Below are 22,140 nucleotides of genomic sequence, written 5' to 3' on the forward strand. Positions count from 1 at the left end.
TACTAAGAAAGGGGTAACTCTCAGAGTGGGGAAAAAATGAGCCCTCTTCATAGAATCCAAAATATATACAGGGAAGTACCACACCTGATTCTATCATTGTCACCACAGCCAGGAGGAGAGCAATTGCAGTCTCCAAAACAGGGCCTCCACCAGAGATAAAGTAAGAGGATGGATATGGTGGGGAGAAGGATGGAGAAAGAAGCTGTAACACAGTGGTGTATTTCCAACTCAAATAATCTCTTAAACAGATATGGCCACCAAAAGTGGGATGAAATGGAAGAGTTGCTGAAGAAACCTCCCCGAGGTGGACAAGAAGGGGACAAGATCTATTGTCCAAGAAAGGAAGTATGTGGGTAGCACCTACCCAAAGTCAGTCCTAGATGCAGCAGGTAATGCAAGTATGCACATGTGCACAGGAACCATCCTCAAAGCCTGCCTGGCTCAGAATTTCTGGCTTTAAACAAGAAGTTCAGACGAAAGCTCTGTTTGGCAAGGAAGTGGATGAATCCCTTCAGCAATTTAAAGAAGACAATGAAACAAGGGCAATAGGGCCCCTACAGCAAAGAGGTTCTTTTAAAAGAGGAGGCTTCTCGAACAGAAAACCCACAGGTAGTGGCAGCTTTGGTTAAGGGCAGCAAATGACACAACAATCTCAGGGACAGAACCCAAACCAACAGATAGATCAACAGGTTCGAGGCATGTGGGCTGCTGAATTCATATCTGTGCATAGATCGCCACCTAGTGTTGGGTCCGGATGATTGCACATTGTTGTCCTGGAAGAGTCTTCGAAGTATCACGAGATAGGTGGCTCCTCCCCTGGACTACAGTGCGCATGGGCATCGCCTCCATCCCCAGATTGTTTTTTTCCGCCATTGGGTTCGGATGTGTTTCGGTTCCCTCTGTCGGAACCGATAGTTGTTCAACTTCTACTCGAGACCAAAAGGTCTTTAGGCTGGGCGTCGGTATAGTTGCGTACGTGTTTCTTTCTGACTCTCAGCTCCGATCTCTTGCTGCCCTTCCACGTGCTTTCGGCGCGGACGGGCCTACACTACACTCTTGCTATGGAGCGAACTCCGTTTAAGAAGTGCCCGGTGTGTAACTCTAAATATTCACACCTCGACGTGCACCCTGTGTGCAATACCTGCTTGTCGCCGGATCACCGCGAAGACACCTGTATGGCGTGTTCGAAGTTCCGGAGCAAGAAGACTTTAAAGATTCGCCGGGCTAATAGGCTCCAGGCTCAGTTATCGGCTACGGCGCCACCACCAGACGACATTTTCCAGGAATCTGTCGAGGGAGAAGACGACGTCCAGGGTTCGGACTCTAATCCCGCATCCGAAGGTGAAACCTATGACGAAGGTGCGGAGAACTTTGACGAAGTCACCGACGAGGTAGGGGACGACGAACAGGCTTTTGCCACTATGGGTGATAGCTCAGAGGAGGAGCATCCCCAACGAGACTCTGGGGTTATTACCCCTCCTACGGCCCAGGTCGAGGGATCGCCTTCGGGCCTTACCCAAGATCTAACTATGAGTCCTACGTCCCCGCCTCCGGGCCCGGTCACGGACACTTATGAACCATCACTTACGTCGAAGAAAACGAAAGTGAAGCCAACTGGTCACGCACCCTCGGATGCGAAACCGAAAGTGAAAGTTGCGCTGGTGAAGAAGGTTCTGGAGGCGTCAACTTCCAAGGAAACCAAAATGGCCGACTCAAAGAGCCACGCCAAGATGGCCGACCTGAAGTCCTCGGTTTCGGTGCCGAAGGCAAAATCGTCCGACGCGGCTGCGTCGGCTCCGAAAGGGGTCGTGAACCCGAAGTCGGCTCCGAAGAAGCGCCTGGGCGACGACGAGCGTGGCCAGGGGGCCTCGGCCCCGAAGAAGGCGCATGTCGAGCCGGTCAAGCCCTCTCCGGCATTGACGAAGAAGGTGGAGGAATCCTTGCAGCGGATTCGAAAGGACACTGTGGCGCCGAAGCTCACGCCTAAGCCTGCGAAGGAGCAGACGCCTATCCGTTTCACCTTTCCTCCCAAGTCGGCGCCAAAGGCCTTCGCGCCGAAACAGAGTGGACCCTCGAAGGAGGTATTGGCACCTAAAGCGGCCTTGGTGGTGTCGAAGCTTCGACTCCAACCCCTTGCTGAAGAGGAACGTCGTGAGGTAACCATCGACGCCAACACCGGGAAACTGTCGCTCCTCAAAAGGAAGATCACGACGGAGCCGGCGTTGGAACCTTTTAAAATCCCTCTCAAGAACAAACGGGACTTCGAGGGCTCTTCGGCTTTGGTGGAACCTGTGTCCCCGCAAACCCTGGGGTACTCGCCGACGCATTCCGTCGCGGCCGGTGCGGACGAGGAGGATGCAGAGTACGACTATCCGACGTACTCTGATCCGGAGGAGGAGCACGCTCCGTGGTCCGCCGGAGGCGACCCGGAGGACCCGCAGGGGTCTCAGGACGCTCAACTTTTCGCGGCCAAGACGTCCCCGACCGAGGATTCGGCGGCCTTCAATGCCCTGATAGAGAGAGCTGCTGCTAACCACGACGTCGAGCTGCACTCGGACCCCGTGGATGTGGACTTCTTGTTCGACACCTTCTCGGTAGCCGAAAAGTCTGTCAAAACGCTACCGATGCTGAAGGGGGTGCTTAAACATGCAACAGAGGTTTTCAAGAAGCCCACCCGAGCGCGTGTGGTCAACCCTCGCATCGACAGGAAATATAAAGCAGCGCCCACAGATCCGACATATATCAAGGGACACTTGCCATTGGACTCCCTGGTCGTTTCCAATGCTCGGAAGAGGGCAAACTCTCAAACTACTGGTGACGCTCCTCCCCCAGACAAAGAGTCCAAGATCTTCGAGGCCTCAGGCAAACGGATTGCTGCACAGGCAGCTAATATTTGGAGAATATCTAACACCCAAGCCTTGCTTGCACGTTATGATAGGGCCCATTATGACACATTAGAGGCCATACTGCAACACTAGCCTGACCAATACAAGGAGGCGGGGGAGATGCTGATTCAGGAGGGTAAACTCATTACAAATGCATCCATTAAATGTGCGTTGGATGTGGCAGACACAGCCTCCAGGGCTATCAATACTAGTGTGCTGCTTAGACGCCATGCCTGGCTTAGAATTTCGGGGTTCAAACCCGACATCCAAACCACTATACTGAATCAGACAGTGAATCCTGACCATCTGTTTGGCCTAGAGGTGGATGCCACACTAGAAAAATGAAAAAAGATACGGAAACTGCCAAGTCCATGGGGGCTTTACAAAGTCAGCAGTTTCGGAGTGGTTCCTTTCGCCGCTCAAACTCCAGAGGCACCTCAAGGGGACAAGCATCCCAGTCCACACAATATTTCAAGACTAACACCCAAGCCTCGTATAACAACAAAAATAGAGGTGGTTACAGAGGCAATAATGTCAAGGGCAGGGGACGTGGAAACAATAGCTCCAGGTCCACCGCCAACAACAAACAGTGACGTCTTGTCACTGCCCCCCGGCCATGCAACACCGGTCGGGGGGAGGCTCCAGCAGTTCCTGCCGGCGTGGAAGTCCATCACCACGGACAGGTGGGTGAGGTCTATTATCCAGTACGGGTACTGTCTAGAGCTTACGTCCATTCCACCGGACATACCCCCAAGGAGCCGTCCTATGTCAGGCGAGCACTTGACCTTGTTGCAGCAAGAAGTTCTAGTCATGCTGCAAAAAGGGGCGATAGAGCTCGTTCCATTGCAAGAGCGGGGAACAGGGGTTTACTCCCTGTATTTTTTGATTCCCAAGAAGGACGGATCCCTCAGGCCGATCCTGGACCTCAGGCCCTTGAACTGGTACATCCTCTCGGAGCACTTCCATATGCTCACGTTGCAGCAGGTGCTTCCCCTGCTCCAACAGGGGGACTTCCTGGCTACGCTGGATCTGAAAGACGCCTATTTTCATATTCCCCTGCATCCTTCCCACAGGAAGTACCTCAGATTCACGATCTTAGACCAGCATTACCAGTTCAAGGTGCTGCCGTTCGGGGTCACCACGGCACCAAGAGTGTTTACCAAGTGCCTAGCGACTGTGGCGGCGCATCTCCGTCGCCAGCACGTCCACGTCTTTCCCTACCTGGACGACTGGCTCATTCAGGCAAGGACAGAACAGCAGTGCGTCGACCACGTGTCACGCACCATTCATCTCCTGCACGATCTGGGATTCTCTCTGAACTACCCAAAGTCCCATCTCCAGCCCGCCCACGTGCGACAGTACCTGGGTGCGACAATCGACACTCTGGCAGCCACCGCGCAGCCGAATTCAGTGAGAATCGCCAGTATCCAGGCGCTGATCCAACGATTCAGACCCCAGCACTCGCTTCCAGCGAGGGTGTTCATGCAGTTGATAGGCATGATGGCCTCCTGCATCTCCATTGTCCCGCACGCGAGACTACATATGCGTCCGCTTCAGGAGTGCCTTGCACGTCAGTGGACTCAGGCTCATGGGCAACTGACAGACCTAGTGTTGGTGAGCGGTCGGGCATACAACTCTCTGCATTGGTGGAATCCACACAACCTTTGCAAGGGCCGACCATTCCAAGAGCCTGTCCCACAGATTATCCTGACGACGGACGCCTCTCTCCAGGGATGGGGAGCGCATGTACTCCATTACACTGTGCAGGAACTATGGACACTACAGCAAAGGAAGATGCACATCAATGTGTTGGAACTGATGGCAATCTTCATGGCCTTGAAGGCGTTCAAAGTACATCTGTGCAACAAAGTCGTGTTGATCCGGACGGACAACATGACGGCCATGTACTACATCCAGAAGCAGGGAGGCACGCACTCTCCACAGCTGTCTCATCTGGCTCAGAGCATGTGGAAGTGGGCCATTCAGAGGAACATCTTCCTCATGGCAGAGCATCTCCCGGGCAAAGACAATCAAATGGCGGATCTGCTCAGCAGGCACAGCCATCAGATGCACGAGTGGGAGATACATCCATCAGTACTCCAACCGTACTTCCAAAGGTGGGGTCATCCAGAGATAGACCTGTTCGCCACAAAGGAGAACGCAAAATGCCAAAGCTTCGCCGCCAGATTCCCACACCCCCAATCACAGGGCAATGCGATGTGGATGAACTGGTCAGGCAGATTTGCGTACGCTTTTCCCCCAGCACCTCTGATACCGCTGGTGGCACGCAAGCTCAGGCAGCACTCGATGACTCTCATCCTGGTTGCTCCAACGTGGGCTCGCCAACCATGGTACACCACGTTTCTCGAACTGTCCGTGGTACCGCATCAAAGGCTTCATCTCACTCCCAGCCTTCTGACGCAGAGCCATGGCGACATTCAGCACCCAGATCCGCAACAGCTCAACCTGGCGATCTGGCTCCTGAAGTCCTAGAGTTTGGCTACCTCAATCTTCCTCCCGATTGCATGAACATCATTCGGGAGGCAAGGAAGCCCACTACCAGAGCTTGTTATGCGGCTAAATGGAAGAGGTTTGTCATCTACTGTGCTAACCACAATATTGACCCGCTAGATGCTTCCATTCAAAACATCATTTGCTATCTTTTTCACCTGTATCAATGCAATCTAACATACTCTTCCATCCGCATTCACCTGTCTGCTATGGCAGCATACCTCCAGAATAGACAACACCTGTCACTCTTCAGGGTCCCTGCTATCAAGGCCTTTCTGGAAGGACTCAAAAGGGTCATTCCACCAAGGACCCCACCAGCTCCGGAATGGAACCTCAATGTGGTTCTTACGAGGCTGATGGGTCCTCCCTTTGAGCCACTGCACTCTTGTGAGCTTCAGTTTCTGACTTGGAAGGTTGCGTTCTTAGTAGCAATTACATCGCTACGGAGGGTTAGCGAGCTGCAGGCGCTCACCATCCAAGAACCTTTCTTCCAGGTGCATGCTAACAGGGTTGTGCTTCGTACTAACCCTAAATTCCTACCCAAGGTTGTGTCTCAATTCCATATAAACCAGACAATTGAGTTGCCGGTGTTTTTCCAAAACCCAGAGACGCTGGCGGAGCGCATGCTCCACACCCTTGATGTTAAGAGGGCCTTGATGTATTATGTAGACAGGACAAAAGATTTTCGCAAAACCAAGCAGCTTTTTGTTGCTTTTGCCACTCACCACAAGGGAAACGCTATCTCTAAAGCAGGGATTGCTAGGTGGATAGTGAAGTGCATTCAGATCTGTTACGCTAAAGCTAAGCGCACTCTCACTATCCCACCGAGGGCCCACTCCACCAGGAAGTTGGGGGCCTCTATGGCTTTCCTGGGTAACATTCCCTTAGAGGATATCTGTAGAGCAGCCACATGGTCTACCACACATACTTTCACTAAACACTACTATGTAGACGTACATTCCAAACAACAGGCAGCTGTTGGTCAGGCTGTTCTAAAAACGCTTTTTCAGACTGCTGCAGCTGGCACGGGCGGCCGCCGTTAATGGAGGGACTGCTATGTATTCTATGCACAGATATGAATTCAGCAGCCCACATGCCTCGAACTGCAAATGCTACTTACCAGTATGCATCTGTTCTTGGCATGTAGGGCTGCTGACATGCATATCGCCCACCCTCCTCCCCGGCGCCTGTAGCAGCTGAAGAATTCATTCATTTACATACATATGCTCATAGCATGGTCATCACTCACATTCTTCACTCCATATCTGCCAATGGCTAAAAACAATCTGGGGATGGAGGCGATGCCCATGCGCACTGTAGTCCAGGGGAGGAGCCACCTATCTCGTGATACTTCGAAGACTCTTCCAGGACAACAATGTGCAATCATCCGGACCCAACACTAGGTGGCGATCTATGCACAGATATGAATGTCAGCAGCCCTACATGCCAAGAACAGATGCATACTGGTAAGTAGCATTTGCATTTTGCTACCAAGTTCGGCTACAATAGCAGAATCAGCCCTTTCAAGAAAGTGGGAATGGCAGAGTTTGAGGCCAATCCTCTAGAGGAAGAGGAAATGGCTCAAACTGATTTTATCACGGTAAAAACACAAACAAGACACCAGTGGGGGGAAGCATATCCTTTTTCCACAGACAATGGGAAAGGATCACAACAGACAATTGGCTATTAAAGTTGGTACAATACCGGTATTGTATAGAGCTCACAAAGACAACACCTACAAATCCACCCAAAACAAGAAAATTAACCAGATCAGAACAAACACTGCTAAACGCAGATATCAACGTAGTATACCTAAAACAGGCAATAGAAAAGGTACCAGCACAAGAGTGGTACGAAGGACACTACTCTCTATACTTCCTAGTACCCGAACAGGACTAGCCTCCAAGGCAATTCATATACTTAAGATTTATAAACCAGTTCATACTAACACAACACTACAAAATGTGTACCCTTCAAGAAATAATCCCACATATTCTAAAGGGGGATTATTTGGCAACAATAGACCTCAAGGATGCCCACTTACATATCTCTATGAACAAAATGCACAGAAAGTACCTAAGATTCCTGCACAATGAAACACACTACTAATTCAAGGTACTCTCGTTCGGCATAAAATCTGCTTCGCGGGTTTTCACAAATTGTCTAGCCGCAGTGGCGGCAAACCTGAGAAGTGAAAAAATCCACGTCACTCCCTGCTTAGACAACTGGTTAATAAGGGGTCGTGCGAAATAAATGCATCACAATCATGTTAAAAAAACAATTCAAAAGCTACAATAACCCTCAAGATACCTTCCACACACCAGAAAGAGAAATAACCCTCACATTTTCCACACACCAGAAAGAGAAAAAACCTTCCTGGGAGCAAGACTGAACACAGTAAACGCCAAGGCTTATCCCACACAAGCCAGGATACTAGCTATCCATCACGACACATCTCTCTACCAGAGGGAACAGTCTGACAGTAAAGAAACAAATTAAACTAATCGGCATGATGGCATCATGCATCTCACTGATCCCTCACGCTCGCCTGCACATTCACCTGTTTCATGAATGGCGCAACAGCTGGTCACAAGCCACAGGAAGTTGGGAGGATCTAATGATTTTTGCACAAAGGTTGCAAGCAGAGATACAATGCTGGGCATCGAACAACAAAGCACAGGGGAGACCTTTCAGGGACCCAACTCCATCTGTGACAGTCACCACGGATGTGTGGGGTCACATCTCTACTAACTGACAGTTCATGGTCCGTGGAGCAAACGGGACTCCACGATACACATCAATGTTTTGGAAATAAACTGTTTTTCTGGCACTCAAGGCATTCCAGAAACCTATTCACGGTAAATCTGCCTTAATACAAACAGACAATAACACTACAATGTTCTAACTGAACAAACAGGGTGAAACAAGGTCCTTTCCTCTGAGCAAACTTTCGCAGAAAATCTGGCATTGGGCGATAACCCAAAAAATCAATCTACAGATAGTAAGTCTACCAGGGGTAGACAACATCACAGCAGACAAAACAGCTGCTCCCACGAATTGAAACGGACTGTACAGTATCTATTTAGCTTCTGGGGAACACCAGTGTTGGACCTGTTTGCAACAATGCAGATCAAGAAATGCCAATGCTTTGCCTCGAGGTTTCCTCACCACCTGTCAAAGCGAAATGCGATGTCACTCAATTGGTCAGACATTTGTTAATGCTTTTCCACCAATACCCCTGATGCAAAAGGTGCTACAAAAAGGAAAGGAACCAGGAACAAATATGATTCTCATTGCTCCTCATTGGCTAAGGCAAACATTGTACTCCATTATCCAAGAACTATCCAAAGGGGAAATGGTCAGGATCAAAGCAGAAAAAGACCGGCTGACAATGTAACAGGGCTAGATTTTTCACCCGGAACCAGCGACGTTACAACTAACAGCCTGGAGCCTGAATACATATAATTTGGGCATCTCAATCTATCGCTGAGAACCATGGAAATTCTAAAAGAAGCAAGAAAACAGTCAACAAGAAATAAACGTATCCAGCCTTAAAGTGCACCTAGCTGCCATAGTGGCATACACAAGAGGAAAATCATGCAAAAGCTTTTTTACAAGACCAGTCTTCAAATGGTTCTTAGAAGGAGCAAAAAAAGAGCTCCACCAAGAGCTGCTCCTGTACCAACATGGAGCTTAAATAAAGTACTTTCTCAACTGATGACAAAACCCTTTGAGCCCATGCACGCAACGTACCTCAAACATATTACTCCAAAGACAACCTATCTCATTGCTATAACATCACTACGTAGAATAAGTAAACTGCAAGCATTAACAATACAAGAACCCTTTAAAAAAACACAAAGTTAAACTAATCTTAAAGACTAACCCACAATTTTTGCCAAAATTGATATCCAAGTATCACTTAAATCAAAGCATTCTACTGCCAGTTTTCTTCCAGAACCCAAATAGTAAAGCAGAGAGAAGTCTCTATACCCTGGATGCTGGAGGTTTACTGTATTCTTTGCAGAAAACTGAACAAATCAGGAAAATAAACAATTGTTTGTTGCTTACGCACATACCAACACAGGATCAGCTCTTAAAAAAGTAACAATTTCAAGATAGATAGTAAAAGCTATCCAATTATGATATGGCAATACCAAAAAGGAACTAACCATGCAACCAACAGCTCACTCTACCAGAAAGAAAGGAGTGATGCTCTCATTTATGGCCAATGTACCCATTGATTCCATTTGCGCAGCAGTAACATGGGCATCACCACACACCTTTACGAGGCATTATTGTGTGGACGTAAAAATGAATAAGGAAGCTCAAATCGGACTGAGGGTGCTTCAACAGCTGTTTGCAAGGTCTTCCTTTCAACACAACCTCCCAAACACGGGAGAAACCGCTACGTAATCTGATGCACAGCATGTGAATCCAGAAAAGGAACCCTCTACAATACAGGGGAAGTAACTGGTACCAAATGGTAGTAGACAGAGACCAAAACAAGTAGAAAAAGACCATTCCAGACCCAACCACTAGATGGCGGAAAGATGCACTGCTTGTGAATCCAGAAAATTCTTCAAGCTGCAAAACTACTTCTACTAGTAAGTAACCATTTCGTTTCTGGGCTAGACATCTGATATCGGAAGGATGTATATAGCACAGAATGATGGCAACAAACTATGCCCATTATCATAAAAAGGAGAAGACTGCAAAAGGAGAGTTCGGACTCAGCCACTAGATGCCGGAATAATGCACAGAATGTGACTCCGGAAAATTCTTTAAGTTTGCACAACACTACTGTTACCGGTAGGTAACCATTTTGTTTTTCATGTTTGCTCAATTACCAGTGAAGAGTTTTTTTCTCAGCAGTTAGAGCGGTTTGGTTTGCTAATATCACTATAAGATTTCAGGCTGGTCTGTGTCCTGAGCGTTTGTGTTTTGATAAAAGGTCTCCTTAGTCAGGTGCACACAATGAAGTACTATTTTACTTTTTATTGGTACCTCCCAGGAGTCGAGCATAATTATCACCAGTTCAGTTTTTCAACTTGAGATTTCTTGGGTAGTTAAGGACATTGCAGTAAATTCAGTGTTTTTGTTTTTGTTTACTTAGAACCTGAGACAGTGGAAGAATACATAGAACAAAGTGAAGTAGAGTCTACAGAGGTAAGTGTCATCTTTGGAACATGTTAACTGTTCGTTTTGTGGCTGCTTTTCACTTATCCTTCATTTCCTATTTGACAGTTTGTAAATAGGCAATTCATGACCGAAACACAGTTCAGCAGCAGTAGTGAAAAGGAGCAGATGGATGAGTGGACGGTGGAAACAGTTGAGGTACATGTTACAATATATATCTTGTGTTAAAGGACAATTCTCATCTATTGCATGAAAACTGTACCCAAGGTTTTGGGCCTTCGATTGTCAAGAATTAGCCTAGTATGTATCAAGATTTAGAAATTCTGCACTCAGGGCAAATGTCTAGCTATGTATTTTAATTTTTTTAAATTTTCATAAATTGCATTTAATTACAAGGAAGAAAGTGAAATGTACATATCGAAATCCAGGAGTTGCTACTGTATTTTTTGGGTCGAACTCCTGTGACCAGTCCTGCTCTGACTTGCCTTTTTAAATGCAAATCCTAAAGGCATTGCTTTCCCAATAGGACTCAGATGGAGAGGTTAGGGTGAGAGGAAGAGGGGCTGTTCACCTCCCCAGTGCATTAATCCCTCAAGGACAAGGTCTTTTTGTCAGCTTCACTGTTACCAGTTATTTGTGTCTGCTTTGAAGTTGGTGATGATGATGGTACCAGTACCAGTTTCAGCATCTACACAAGCTTGTGTGTGGAGCCTTTTCATCATGTTAAGGCTTTTGCTGCCACTGACTACACAAATAGGCCTACTCCCAGGTAGGGCTTTCAAAGGACTTCCAACCTGACTCCCTGTGGTGTGGCTGATGGCCCCAAGGAGCATTAGAGTGCATCAGACTGGGTGCCAACCAGTGACTCCTATTAGCTTAGCACCAATTGACCCCACTGTTTGACCATTGTGCCATTTCATTTCAAGCTAAACTAAATCCTTTGGTGAAGGCTTTGCCAATTACCACACTACTGGTACTGATGCAGTTTCTCTTTGGATGTGTTGCACTCATTGATTAACTTTCCAAAGACTGAGGTCTCCTTGGTCCGGTCTAGATGCATTGCACAATAAAAACCGGATGTGGATCCCTACTTAGGATTTCCTGGGTGCCAGATATTTTGGTAGGTTTGGAGCAGTCTTTGGTTCAGAATCAGAAGATATTCAGTATTTGTATCCGATCAGTCCCATTACAGCAGTGATGTTTGCCATCTTTCCAACACCACATCCGCTGCAGCCTCTCCTAATGACATTGCTACATTCAGAGATCCAGCGAAAGGCCTCATTTGTCTTCTAACTACCATTACCTATAGAAAACATTTGCTCCTTCTCCTCCTTCAATGAAGCCTTCATGAGTCCTATTGTAATGACATGGAGCAAGCCAGTTTCTGCCCCAGTGGTGAACTGCCAGGTTGTCAGACAGCATCGTCTGGCACATCTGGGCTCAGTTTGACAGCACACTTCTTCCCAGAGAGCCTTGTGGTTAAGGTTTTCTTTGGCGAAACAGAATCCAAACTTCCTTTCACTAGTCCCCTGACAGCATATCTAAAATTGGGCCATAGGGAAAGATGATCTAGTCTTGCCTCTTGATCCATAACTGCATTTGGTCATACTAAATCTTTCCTGACATTTTAATGGATGTTGTGCAGGATTCTGGAAAACCAACCCTGTGTTATGGACTGGGAAATGTGGATACAGTACTGCATGCAGGCTATGTGCTCCATTGCTTCTCCGGCCATGCTTTGATATTCTCCACTGGATGTTCAGATGATATCTTTGCTGATATTGTGAACATGTAATTTGGTGCTGTCTGGAACACTTCAAGACTGAATGGACTATGGCCTCCCATTTGGACAGGCTTTCCCCATTTGTTAGTTACATTAGCCGAACCTTACGGTCAAGAGGTGTTGCCATGGCATATGTTTCCACCAGCTTGCACTTTCTACAGCAGCCCAACAAGTTGTTTTGTACCAACAGCTGACATGACAGTTCAGGACCGTTGTATCATTCTTGTACTTCCCAGCCATACCCCCAGCAAAAACTCTTGTGCGTCCTTGAGGCAACCCATGTGACCTGAAGGATGGTGGGGATAGGAGTTTCATCATTTGACACTGGACACCTCTTGATCCTGCTGATATTTCGGCTGCTGATATTCAGGCTGCTGATATTTGGGCAAGCTACCATAGTTTCAGGACCTATACAAGAGACTCTGTGTCCCCAATGACTGAGGAGGGTGATGATTACTCCCCGGAAAACTTACAATTTACAGTGAGCCCCTTTGCTCTTCTCTCTCCCTTCAGGTGTTCAAAAAATTATGCCAGTAGTCACAACCCATCTTCAAAGGTCAAGAGTACGTGTATTCCTATACCGTGGTGATTTGCTGCTAATGGAGCTTGCCATTGTGCACTGTGGACCACAGGACAATGACACAACTTTTTTACATTATTGAGCTTCACAGTCAGAGGTGCAGTTCCACCTGAGTCCTACCTATATTTGCATTCATGGGGCAGTCCTAGACAAGTATTTAAGTGCTCCCCTCCCTCCCTCTCCCCCCCCCCCCCCCTTCCCCCCCCCCCCCAAGTTCAACAAGTCAAGGGTGTTGCGGTTACGATACCGATATTTTTTAATCGTTCCTGAGCCTCTGTAGTCCTGCTTGTCTTCAGTTCCAAGTGGCATATGTAAGCCTTGCAATGGATCCTCAAAGGCCTGTTGGCTTGTCATCAAGGGTGCCTCTCGTACTGTTGGGTGCAAGTCTGACCCGCATCAGTCCGATTCCAGTTTCCCACCTAGAGCTCACACTTGTGATAGTCTTGTTGCTGAGGAGGATTGTTGTTTTTGAGGTTAGCGGAGATAGTTGAGGTACTTCTGGTAGAGTACTAGGTCCACACCAACATGCTAGAGCAACAACTAGGGCGGATTGCGTTCCAGGGTCCTTTACCAGGAAGCTGTGTGCCATTGGAGGCGACTAGAAAATCGGAGTATCTTCACACAGGGTGGCCCTTGCTAGATCTATTCACCACTGCTTAAAACGAGACACCGTCAGTAGTTTTTCTCATAGAGTACATTTGGTTGGGTTCAAACTAGTGTGGCCTCGTGTGCAATATAACAATGGACTGGGATGCATGCCCCTGTTATTAGCTGTGGCTGAGATTAACTCATGCATTCCACCCACCACTTTGTTTAGCTTAGTTTCCTCCAAGGAATTTGTTAGGAGGCTCATTCTGGCTTGTGTTGCACAAGGTACTAATGTTACCTTTCAAATAAGAGGCAGGAGTTGTATCCATTCCAGTAGGTAGGTATAGTTAGGACCTAGTTTCCATAGGAAATCCACAACATTCTATTTGGAATAACTTTGGCGCTGGTAGACGAATCTTCGTGAATTTCTCCAAGAAAATGGCCTGTTCGGTTCCGCTCCTTTCCTGAAAGTTTGGGTGTGATTCGTTTAGCGGGGGCCGATAAAAAAGGGGGGTCCCAAAACTTATTTTCCCCATCTAATTTTCCATAGGGACCTTTAGCCAGGGCTACAACCCGAACGGCTGAACGGAATTACACAAAATTTGGCAGAGAGGTAGAGTTCTGTTCGAAGATTGTTATTTCTGTTAAATGGTATAAATCGTTCAGCAGTTTCTGAGAAAACTGCAAGTAAATTCATAGCAATATCTAGAGACTGAGTTCAGTACGCGTACTGAAATCTGTTCAAGTACGAGCGCGAGCTGCAAGCTGATTGGCTGTGAACTGTCTGTCAACACTCGAAACCAGGAAGTGTTGGCGGCCATCTTGTGCCTCGCTAGAACCGAGTCACAAGAAAACAGTAAAACAAAGTTGAGAAATAAGGGTAGAGAAGAGACATTCTGCCCCTCTAGGCTTGCTTAGGGGGTCATACATGCATGTTTAGGCTCTATTTTTTATTTTTAAAGAAAAATCGCGGCGTGCGTGTATGGAAATACGTACAATTATGAGCTGGAGCTGCATGCAGTACTTGTACGCAGTGGAAAAGGTGGAAAAAAAGTAGAAGTCCGTTTTATTCATTAGGTCCCGGGGGGGAAAATTACGGGGGAAATTTTTCTGCATAATGGGGGATTGTAAGGTGCCCCGAGCACTGGGGAATGGCACTCCTCTGGTTATATTTTGAAATATGCGGGGGGGTTACGGTTCTACTCCCTGCAGTCTCAGTGAGCGGCACCCCTCGTGTCTTTTAAAAAAAAAAAAAAGTTTTGAGCTTTCTGTCTCTCTCCCCGTACACATCGCAGGGAACGCCACATTTCTGGGGCAGTGATATGTAAAATGACCTTCCAGTACCTGCATTGTCTGGAGTTTTTTTATTAATGTTGGGAGGGTGGGCTTGATAATATGTCCTTGTAAATTCCCATAGAAGCCTATGTTCTGTACTTAACATGGGCTTCTATGGGCAATAACAAGGCCGTATTATGAAGCTCATTATCGCTGTTTTATCGGCAGTTTCCTGCCAATAAAACGTCGATAATTTTAACGCCGGTCCTTGATAATATGCACCTAAGTTTAATGGTAAAAAAAAGAGCAATGGGCCATATCAACAAAAGGCGATAAATTATTGTCGATTTTATTGGCAGGAAACTGCTGATAAAGCGGCGATAATGGGCTTGATAATATGCCCTCGTGAATAACTATAGCAGCATAGGTTAACATCAGAACTTGGGCTGCTAAGGGAATTTACAGGGGCCTATGTTTTTTTTAATTAATGTTGGGAGGGTGGGCTTGATATTACGTCCTTGTTAATTGCCATGGGCTTGATAATATGCTGTTTTGAATTCCCATAGCAGTCCAGGTTCTGGTGATAACCTGGGCTACTATGGGAATTCAGAAGGGCATAGTATCAAGCCCATTATCGCCGCTTTAGCTGCAGTTTCCTACTGCTGAAACGGCGATTATTTTATCGCCGTTCTTGATACTATGTCCCTACAAGTTTTGGTAACTACGGTTTTACGAGTGCAGTGTGACTCTTACATTCAGGTTCTGTTATATTATAGTGCCGCGTACAAGTGGTGTCTATATGGAAGTGCCTACTGCGTTACTGACGCCCGTTATGGCGACTTATTTCTAATGCATTCCTATGAAGGCTTTGTACAACTAGGCCTCTGTGCTTACTGTTGTATACACTTTGCGGGTAAACATTTCAGGCTGTAGGTGTCACAACTTATTCTGAACAATTCTTCTACACGTCCAAGACAGCAGTGTCTAAGTTTAAGGGCGAAAGAGAAATGATGTCACAGAGTGAGAGAGAGAAAGAGAGAGAGAACAACATTAAAACTGTGTCGCAGAGTCTGGAGTTGAGATATTTTCTTGAAAAGTGAGATGTAGATTTACTAGCTCCTTGCATCACTTTACCCATGTTAAAAGTGACTCAAAAGTGGCGTAATAAGGTTGTGGATCTGATTTGTCAGACTGTTGTAAGCTATCTGTTGTCACTGCTCGAAGGGAATTATAGATTTTGCAGAGAAGCTGCTGTACAGTACGCACTCTGGGACATAATATGAAGCCTGGTCGACAAAATTATTGCCACGTAATCGGCAGGAAAGTGTCGCTAAAGTGGTGATAGTGAGTTTGATAATATGCTCTATGGAATTCCAATTGAAGCTCATGTTAGATGTCCTTCACATCTAACATCAGCTTTGATTGGAATTCAATAGAGCATATTATCAAACCTATTATTGCCACTTTAGCGGCAGTTTGCTGCAGATAAAGTGGCGATAATTTTGTTGCCAAGGTTTGATAATATGGCCCTCTCTCCTTTCATAAATAAAAGTTACACTACAGTTTTAGGAGTGCAGTGTACCTGGTACATTTTACTTGTTATAGTGCCGCATTCAAGTGGTGTCTATATGGAAGTGCCTACTGCGTTACTGACGGCCGTTATGGCGACTTATTTCTAATGCATTCCTATGAATGCTTTGTAGATCTAGGCTGCTGTGCCTACCGTGTATAAAGAGTGCGGCCACCGGAGTTAACTATTCTACTTGTACTCTGCTGCTGTACGTCAAAGTATATTCAATAAGTTGCAGAGAATTCCATTGCTGTTGCTCAATGGCCCTGGTTGCTTCTGAATGATGTTTGCTGAAGGAAACAAAAGGACATTTTGATTAGTCATCGTAAACTGTGTTGCGTAACTATCAAAAGTGAATTTTAATGTGGGTTCTTAATATTCCGTAGTTAAGATTGTTGTAGCTCCAGCAAACAAAGGAAGATCAATAAGTTAATAGAGGCCTGGGACGGCCTTGTGACGCAGAAAAAAATATACTATCATGCACGCCCAATTAATAATAGGAGGCCTAAGCACATGGCGTAGTACAGAAATATTTCAATTATGTAAGTACAATTTAAAACCATTGAGGGGTAGGAAAGCCATATGAAGGATACAAAAATAGCATTATGCATATACAATTTACAGTGGAGGCTGATGTTGTGACGTCTTCTCTTACCTTTGCTTCTGTCGTCTTTTGTCGTGTCTTGAAAGGCTGCGGTTTCGCTGAGTCAGGGGTGTTTTTGACGGTCTGTTTGTCACCTCAGCAGAGGCAGGCAAAAGAGAGCGTGCTCACGTCAGTGCCGGCATTATATGGGAACCGCGGGGGCTGACCAAACCAAGCCCAGGGCCGTCATTGGTAGCGTTTTCGCGGTCTGCAAGAATGATGGCCCTGGGGACATGCCATTGGGTAATGTATTGGTTTGCAGGCTAAATGATAGCAAGCATGCTAGGTGGTGGCATGTGGGAAGTGTGGGCGGGCGTGCACCACGCATGTGCAAGTATGAGTGTGCACTAACAAATAACAGAGAGAAATGGGGGTGGTGTTATAATGTACGCAGAGTTAGACCCAGAATCTGATCTGCAATGAGTCAGCACTTCTAATCATTCTCCTTAGCGCGCCCGAGCTCTGATTTGTCACTGAGAGGGTGATCGCACCATAGTTTGCACTGCTTATCATTCTCAGCGTGTACCCACGCATACGGTACGAATATGCTTTGACGTTGCGCGTCTCATTAAAGCTTCGGTGTGATGTCATGTACGGCATTCTGTATGCGAAAGGGGGCAATGTTTCTTCTTGGTTTAAAACATGTATGTATTTAATGTACATACTAAGGGCAGACATTTGGGATAACTATGAATTTTTTTAATACTTGTAATCATATATTACTTTTAAAAAGAATTACACAAATCGCGGTAGAACATCATGCGTACTTTTATTGAAAGAGCTGCGCAAGCGCATCATAAGCGTTCGCAAAGCCTTTTGACTTTAAAAGGAGAGATTTGATTGGTTCATAACTTTTCCTATTGCGACTGTTAAATGTTCCGTCCCAAAATAATTATTTGACTTTCTAAGAAGCATTTGTTCTGAGAATCTTGTCAAATAGAAGGAAGATCACCATAATAAGAGCAATGCAGTCATTTTCCAGCAGTTCTTCAGAGGGAGATTTCATTCCTGAAGAACGTCCAAAAAAGAGGAAAGCAGATCTAATTTGGAAGTTTTTCAGTTTTCCAGAAGGTCAAAAAAAAGTTAATACTCCAAAAGTAACCTGTAAAATTTGCGAAAGAACTCTTTCAAGTGGTGATCCATGTAAAAAATACTCCTTTGGCACAGCAAATATGGTGCGACACGTGAAGAACTTGCACCCCAAGAACTTTGTTCGAGCTGCAAGACGGAGGTTGCACAAGAACCCACCTGCTTCAGCACCATGCACATCAACTGTAGCAGCAGCATTTTCAGCAAGCAGTCCACACCCACATATTGATTCTGACTTTGCTAAAGTTAACATTATATGCATTTATTGCGATAAACTTTTGTGTTATGGGGAACAGTCTATAGACTTGATGAGATGCAGGATCATTGCTGTACTCTACATTAGTTCTTTTTTTTTCATTCTTTTGTTCCGCTTGGAATTTGTAGTGAAAACACAAAAAAAAATACAAAACATAAGTTCTTTTTAGAACTACCTTCTCTGGTCAAAGAAATAACTATATTTCTATGTTAGTATGTGAAAGTTTGTCAGAATGAATGTGTAGTTCATAAAGGAATGAATGAATATGTAAATAGTGTATGGAGAATGTGAAAGTGCAGAACTCTAAGGAACTGCTACAGCATAAATCTATAAGGTGTTTATCTATAGTATACTGTAGTATGTCCGAAGCACTTGAATGTATCATATGTACATAAATATGTTACAAGGGTGTGTTTCAATTTGCGCTGCTGGTGAAAGTGCCTGGGTGAATTTGTATGTGTTGGGGGATGATTTACAATCCCCTTGTGCCTCTTTTACACAGCCGTTGCGTCACTTTTGTGACACAGCGGTGGTGCAAAAGATGTACAATGGTGTGTGCTATTAACAATGTGACGCATCTGTAGGGTGTATTACATTGTAAAGCGCTGCGCCAGAAGAGGCATTCTTGTGCAGAAGGGGGTGCAGCAAGGCCTCCTAAAAGTAACTGAGTGAAATGTAAAACATTGTATTCAGTGACTTTTGAGCTTATGCTGCGTCAAAACCTTGCACATGCTTGAAGCAGGTGTAAGGATTGATAAAGCATTGTGAGCATAGGGCCCCAAGAGAATTGCTGGAGCTGTGTTATACTTGCAACCGACGTCAAGCAATAATTCATCCAAAAATTACTTTGCAATTTAGTTTCATTATTTTATAATAAGAATATGAAATATAATCTAAAAAATAACATAAATATAAATATTTATATTAAAATTATAAGAAATTAGTATAAAAAGAGACATAATAATTCATACATTTATAAATTATCATTTACAAAACCTATGAAATTTACTGAAAAAACCATAGGTTTCACACACGTTATAGTTAGGAATTAGCATTTTAAAAACCTTGCAAATTAATTGAAAAAACCATAGGTTTCACATGTTCTAGTTAGCTGAACATTCCTCTCATACAAAACCTTTGAAATTCCTCCGTTATAGTTAGCTCAGCTAACTAGAACTTGGGCGCCCGCAATGCACTGCTGATGACGTCGCATATTACATCACTCATGACATGGTCAGTGACATCACTCATGACATCACTGACATCTCAAATTACATCCCTGATGACATCACTAATCACATCATCCTTGTGGCACACCTCCTCTTACTGTAATATAACCTACTCCCCAACGAACCGTACAAACACACATTTTGGTACTCAAAAAACCAACTAATAACCCATATACACACTCATGTAGCTACTCACCAACCCATGCTGCCATTTATATACAAAGTGAGACACTGATACAGATATTTAAATATTTAAAGATTACTCGCTAGTACACCTATTCACTAAGATATACTTAAGTCAGTTATACAATCAATTTTACAAAATAAACATCCATTTAGACACTTATTTACCCATTTATTCTTCCATCGATCTTAAGATATACATATATAAAAAAAAAATATTTTTCAGAAAGAGACACATTCACTGGATAATGTCATCAGAGATGTCATTTGAGATGTCATTAGTGATGTCATGAGATGTCACTGACCATGTCATGAGTGATGTGACGTCATCAGCAGTGCATTGCGGGCGTGCAAGTTGTAGTTAGCTGAGCTAACTATAACTGAGGAATTTCAAAGGTTTTGTATGAGAGAAATGTTCAGCTTACTAGAACATGTTAAACCTATGGTTTTTTCAATGAATTTGCAAGGTTTTTTTAAATGCTAATTCCTAACTATAACGTGTGTGAAACCTATGGTTTTTTTCAGTGAATATATATATATATATATATATATATATATATATATCACACAATGCAGCCTTCCATAGTAATGTTGTAAGAAATTCTCTTATACATAAACACATTCCATAAAGCAGGGAGAAAGAAAGCATTTGAAAACTGCCTTAATATACAGCAGAAAACACAATCCTGCAAGGAAGTATGAAAACACATTGCCAGTACATAGACTGCATTGCAGAAAGATTAGTCTAGAAAGCTGAAAAGCTAACCCACAGCAACACTCAGAATAAACTGGCACAGTGCCTTTAAGGCAGCCATGAACCCTAGCTTCCCATCATTCCTCAGGGGTGACAGGTCGGTTATTCTTTCTGGTTCCTTCTGTCAGGACCCTGGTTACTTCAGCTCCTAACTTTTTTCAGATTTTTGTCAGAAAATACTTCAATTTTTTGTTACAAAGCTTTTTACTTTGACGTCTTTTTGGTGTTGGAGTACTGTTTTTTAGAGAGTTGAGCATTATTTTTCAATCCAAAATGCCCTCTTTTTTTTTACCCTTGCCCTTCCTGTGGCAAGAAGAAGGCTAAAATAGACTCTCATTCGGTCTGCCTCCTGTACCTAATCCAAAGACTTGCCAGCTGCTGTCCAAAAGAACGCTGAAGGACAGAGAGAGGATTCTCCTCTCTGAGCTGGCTGAGAAGAGGAAATCGCCTTCAAGAGGCAGGTCTCCCATGAAGTAGAAGAAAGAGCCACCACTCCATCTAGAAGTAAGTATGCTCTCCATCGGCGTCGGCACCTCAAATTCCATCATCGGCGAAGAAAACTTCGACACCATAGACTGCGGGCTCGCCGTCGAGAGAACACTGGTCGTCAACAAAGATCACAGGTACGTCGGATCCTCCGCCGTCGCCAACCTGGTGACGATTGGCGTCAGTCGCGCTCCGTTGGAGCAGGCTCGCCCAACGTTGAGAGACAGATCGTCGTCGCCGTCAAGTTGGCGTTCGATGTAGAGACATGCTCCGCCATCGCAAGGACATCAGCGTCGAAGCAGGCGTCTCCGTTGCATCAACAAGACTGCGTTCCACGTCGAGACATGACTCGTTACCTGAGGCCAGGCACTCATCACCTCCGTTGTTGTCCAAGCGACGTTCAGCTTTGAAGGCTCGATCCTCTCCGACAGCGAGGAACTCTGCGTCGAGACCAAGAGTGAAATATACCAAACGTCGTTCAACATCGAGACGGCGGTCTCCATCGACGTGCCTTGATCACGACTTCAATAACTTACAGGAGACGGTCAGCGTGAAATATACCAAACGTCGTTCAACATCGAGACGGCGGTCTCCGTCGACGTGCCTTGATCACGACTTCAATAACTTACAGGAGACGGTCAGCGTCAAGAGAAAGATTGACGTCGAATTTCTCCATCTAATCGTTCATCGTTAAGATCTCCTGCACGCTGAACATCGAAGGCGAGGTCTATGGTCCCCAGACATTTGACGTCACAGCACACTGAGGGATTGACGGCGAGGAGACGATCAGGTTCTAGACTCACCAGTGATGGTGACCCAAGGCCAGTCGACATCTTAGCACTCCCCATCGACGTCACATCACTCAAGACGCCGATCGCGCTCCAGAAGCAGCAGAGTCCTCTCAATCTATTAGGAGCACACCCCAGACGAATGTGTTGTCACGCAGTGCTGCTGCACTGAGGCCTGAGTCTCTAAGATCACCGACAAGAGGCTCTCCAAAGAGACTGCGATCTCCTTCCTTCCATCCATCTCTATCCCAGATGGCTACTACCTCTCCTTCATCGGCAGACAGTGACCGCTGGTCACACTCTGCGGCCTACGGACTATTTCAGTCCGCTGCACAGATCACAGTTGCAACATCTCGTGCAGGAAGTGGACAGGTCTCCCAC

The 22,140-nt window shown here is 45.5% G+C and overlaps 1 protein-coding gene across 6 annotated transcripts in view; it reads left to right on the forward strand.

Annotated features, from left to right (window-relative positions):
- CAPRIN1 (cell cycle associated protein 1) overlaps positions 1-22,140 on the forward strand; it is a 497,978-nt gene that overhangs the window by 244,328 nt on the left and 231,510 nt on the right. For all 6 annotated transcript variants that reach the window (XM_086959577.1, XM_086959579.1, XM_086959581.1 and 3 more), the window contains exons 8-9: positions 10,513-10,565; positions 10,644-10,733. In XM_086959577.1, coding sequence (XP_086815703.1) covers positions 10,513-10,565; positions 10,644-10,733 — 143 coding nt within the window. The remainder of the gene's footprint in view (positions 1-10,512; positions 10,566-10,643; positions 10,734-22,140) is intronic.

This window comes from Lissotriton vulgaris, chromosome 2_2 (genome assembly GCF_964263255.1).
Source record: "Lissotriton vulgaris chromosome 2_2, aLisVul1.2, whole genome shotgun sequence".
Lineage (NCBI taxonomy): Eukaryota > Metazoa > Chordata > Amphibia > Caudata > Salamandridae > Lissotriton > Lissotriton vulgaris.